Here is a 4,056-nt window from a genome sequence, read left to right as displayed (position 1 = left end):
ATATATATATATAATGTTTTGGGGGGTTTGAAGTAATTTTCAGGCCTAAAATGTGGATTATATCATGTGTACAAAAAAGAAGGCCTTTGCAGCGAAAGGGTCCTCATGGGGGTTGTTGTTGTTGTTATTATATATTATTATTATAGTGCCAACAGTTTGCACAGCGCTTTACAAAATGGGGGAGACAGTACAGTTTTTGGCACAGAGCCCTGCTTGTTTAACAGGGTTAAAATTTGTTTGTACAGGGTTACACAGATCAGCAGCTTCCCTATATAGTCCTTCGGGGTTATCCTAGATTATCCTTTTAGTCGTTAAATGTTCAGTTGTGACAAGTGACAAGTTTTTCCTATAAAGCATAGTCATAACATTCTGGTACTATCATTGTACCAAAATAGAAATCAGACACAGCCCAGGGTTAGAATGTTTGCTTTCTTGTTCATTTTTAAATTGCGGATATTGGATTTGATCATTTTAGAGATTGTCTAATTATGTAATATTGATTTTCATTTTAACAGTGTAAGCTTTACATAATTTTTCATATAGGTCAGATAGTAAATTGTATACTTCTTCAGTTTGATTTAATCATAAGTATTGATTTTACACTACATTGCCAAATGGATCTGTCTAAAGCTAGTATATTATGCATTCACTCTGTCCTATTAATTTGCAATTAACCATTCCAAATCAGATAGAGCTATGATTTCAACATAATTAGTATACCCTTGTTTTAATCTACTGTATATATTAAATGAGAACTGTGTATTCATAAAATAAATAAACCTGTTTGATTTATTGGCAACAAAAATTTTCTTTGCTGCTATTCATCTTTGACTAAGGATGATTGCAGCTAGATCTCTTACGAACAGCTATTGCTGATAAAAGATCTGTCCTTGCTTGATTCGTGTGCTGCTAGGAACTCAAACTATATTGCAGCTTCAGATGGTATAATGCGTGCATCTTTTCACCATAGAATTTTTGGTCAGTGGCCCATGAGATTATGAGAATAATATCATCAAATCCTGTGTATAACAAGCATATAGCTACCAGACTTTTATAAGCCTTTCTTGACAAATGTAATATTCCATGGGTTTTCTATAGAAATTATGTGATTACTGTCAAATAGCAAAAGTAACAGCCAACAATGTCAGGTTTTTAGGTTTTCTCAACCACTTGTTTCCTGAAAGGTCATTCCTCGCAGGAGTATATCAAAGGGAACACACAAATTTCAGCCTCCTGTCCAACAGTTCCAACTGACTGCTTACTCACACAGCTAATAAGTTAGAGTGGCTTGTTGTTTTGGTGCCCTCAGCCACGTGTCTGCCCTAGTCTAGCTCTCTAATACACGAGGTCCCACTCTTTATCAAGAACCTTTGGCCTCTCAGCCAGGTGCAATACCTAAAGCAGAGTTTTTATCATTGGAAGCACCACTGTCTCAGGTGGTGTATAAACTCAATCCAGGACTAGACCCCGAGGCCATTTACCACGACAGTTAAGACTCAATTTGTAATAGGATAATTACCTTAAGCCTAGTAATGAGAACATTTGTACAATGGTCATAAGCATGTTTGGCCAAATTTTTCTAAAATCCAGCAGTCTGCCACCTGATTTAAAAGCACCAAGATCTGTTGATGTATAGCTATTTCAGTAATCTGGAACTAAAGCCTAAGGTGGGTTATGCCAAGTGCAAAATGTCTATATATGTCATATTAGAAAACCTATTTAATTCTATTCAGTGTAATATAATCGATGATTAGATCTATAGGAGTAGTGACTGGGAATCTGATGACACTAGTCACAGGCGGGCAGACAGCTTCTTTTTTTTTTTTGTTTTACTTATGGCAACCTCCATGTTCTCTTAGTAATGGTATGTTTTTAAAAAACATACCAAAACAAAAAAAGCACAAGACTGTGCCTTGAAATACCTATAAGCACACACGAATAACAAGTTAACACTGTACACAGGTAAAACTCATCACTATAATATATTATCTCAAACCTAATAACTTTAGGTTGAATTGATACAAATATTTTCCACAAGGAAAAATATAAACCATTGTTAAAACTGAGATGACATATTTTTGGTCTGAAACTTCAGAGCCACACTGGTGTCTGCATTAAAGACACATTTCATTTTTGGCACTGCAACTGATTGAGGTTACTTAGGTCTCTTAGCACTGATTGGTTATACTATTTCACAAAACTTAAATAGATAAATAATTGCCAAAAAAATCTAAATTATTTTACTATAAATATCTGATAAATTGTCAAAATATAAATTGAATGTATGCTGAGCTACATTGGCCTACATAGTACGAAATACCTTAACTGTGATAAAGTACAGAAAACATACTGAAGATATGAAACAATTATGTTGACAGTTGTTTATGTCAATTATCAGGGGATATGTTGGATCTACTGAAATGGCGAATGCATCCAGATAAAATCCCAGGCAGCTTGTCTAAATTAAAGGAAATTGATGGTTCAGAAATTGTTAAGGTAAGCAACACAGCTTGACATAGTTGCTTAGTTTTCTTGTTTGGCCATTATTATTTTTTTTAAATGTACTCTCTTCCCTTTCACAGTTTCTTCAAGATACACTGGACACTTTATTTGGTATTTTAAATGAAAGTTCACAGAAATATGCCTCAAAGGTATTCGATTGCTTGGTAAGTGTCACAGGTTTGTCTTTCACTAAGTTTGGATATTATGTTAGCTATATAAATACAGTCATTGCTGCCTGGCAAATGGTGTGTCTCTTGTTTGATTCCAACAAATGTACTGTCTGTTTGGAGTTTATATGTTCTCCTTAAATTTTAATTCTGACAGATGTTCTGCCTGTTTTGCCAATTCCCCTTGAGGTTTGTAGGGGATTCCTCATCATCCAGTTTCCTTCTATGGCATAAAGTGGTACTAGAGCTTAAATCAAGCCCTAGCGTATACTATGTAACTCTAGCCAATACAGTGGATGTTTTTACATTCTGAAAAGTCCAGGCTTCCTCTAAAGCATATTCATTTGTTATTCAGTATTTAGTACTATCTCAATTGGCCCAGGTGTGCTTGTACTGATAGAGATAGATTGCATGAGATTGCAAGCACCATTTTACTGGGAGCACCATGCTTTATAGTATGTAATGCTCTGGGCAGTTCTTTGGAGCTAGATGGTATTAATAAACATTGTATTTTATGAATGGTCATTTTTGTTCATAGGTACACATCATTAACTTGCTACAGGACAGCAAATTTCAGCACTTTAAGCCAGTAATGGACACTTATGTAGAAGGGCATTTCTCTGGCGCTCTTGCTTATAGGTAAGGAATTCATTTGAACCTTTTCTATATTTAGAACATTTTCTTAATTGTTTCTTCCATTGGGCCTTTTGCCCACTCAACACTTAAAACTGCAATAAACAATGTAGATTTGTGGTAACTCACAGCAGCCCATCAGCAGTAGCCTTTCATTGTTGTAACTGCTCTGAACAGGTAAACGATGATGAGTTCTGATTGCTCTGGGTTGCATTTTAAACATTATTATTTCTTTTTGCCCTGCCTTGTTTTAAGCAGTTTCTATTTACAACAATCATAACTTCTGAGTGATGTCTTACCTTCTCAGAGACCTCATAAAAGTGCTGAAATGGTATGTGGACCGAATAATTGAAGCTGAGAGACAAGAGCATATCCAGGAGGTATTAAAGGTAATGAAAGGAAAAAGTCAGGCATGTTCTTGTACTGATTTCTATACAGGTTGAACTTTCAGTTACTGATTCATGCTCCCTCACTTTGATGTAGTCATAATTGGCAATCAGCCTATTTTTGTACTTTAGTAAATTAAGTAATTTGGATCTTGGCGATAGCTGAGTACTCAAGTACTGTGCTTTTTATCCTGGCTTTTTACTGTCATTGCTAATGTAGTTTTAATTTTGGAAATATACAAGACTGAAGTATGTGTATGATAGCTCAAAATGGTTCAGTTTTATGGTAGCATAATCTAAGCTGTCTAACAAATATAAATATATGTGTGTATGTGTATATGTGTGTGTGTGTGTGTATATATATATAT

General features: G+C 35.0%; 1 protein-coding gene across 1 annotated transcript in view; it reads left to right on the top strand.

Moving 5' to 3' along the window:
- DOCK4 (dedicator of cytokinesis 4) overlaps positions 1 to 4,056 on the top strand; it is a 263,370-nt gene that overhangs the window by 160,255 nt on the left and 99,059 nt on the right. Inside the window, exons 18-21 of the mRNA XM_018561382.1 lie at positions 2,399 to 2,496; positions 2,583 to 2,666; positions 3,208 to 3,308; positions 3,610 to 3,691. Coding sequence (XP_018416884.1) covers positions 2,399 to 2,496; positions 2,583 to 2,666; positions 3,208 to 3,308; positions 3,610 to 3,691 — 365 coding nt within the window. The remainder of the gene's footprint in view (positions 1 to 2,398; positions 2,497 to 2,582; positions 2,667 to 3,207; positions 3,309 to 3,609; positions 3,692 to 4,056) is intronic.

This window comes from Nanorana parkeri, unplaced genomic scaffold (genome assembly GCF_000935625.1).
Source record: "Nanorana parkeri isolate BGI_ZX_2015 unplaced genomic scaffold, ASM93562v1 scaffold520, whole genome shotgun sequence".
Lineage (NCBI taxonomy): Eukaryota > Metazoa > Chordata > Amphibia > Anura > Dicroglossidae > Nanorana > Nanorana parkeri.
This window is presented reverse-complemented; position numbering and strand designations above follow the sequence as displayed.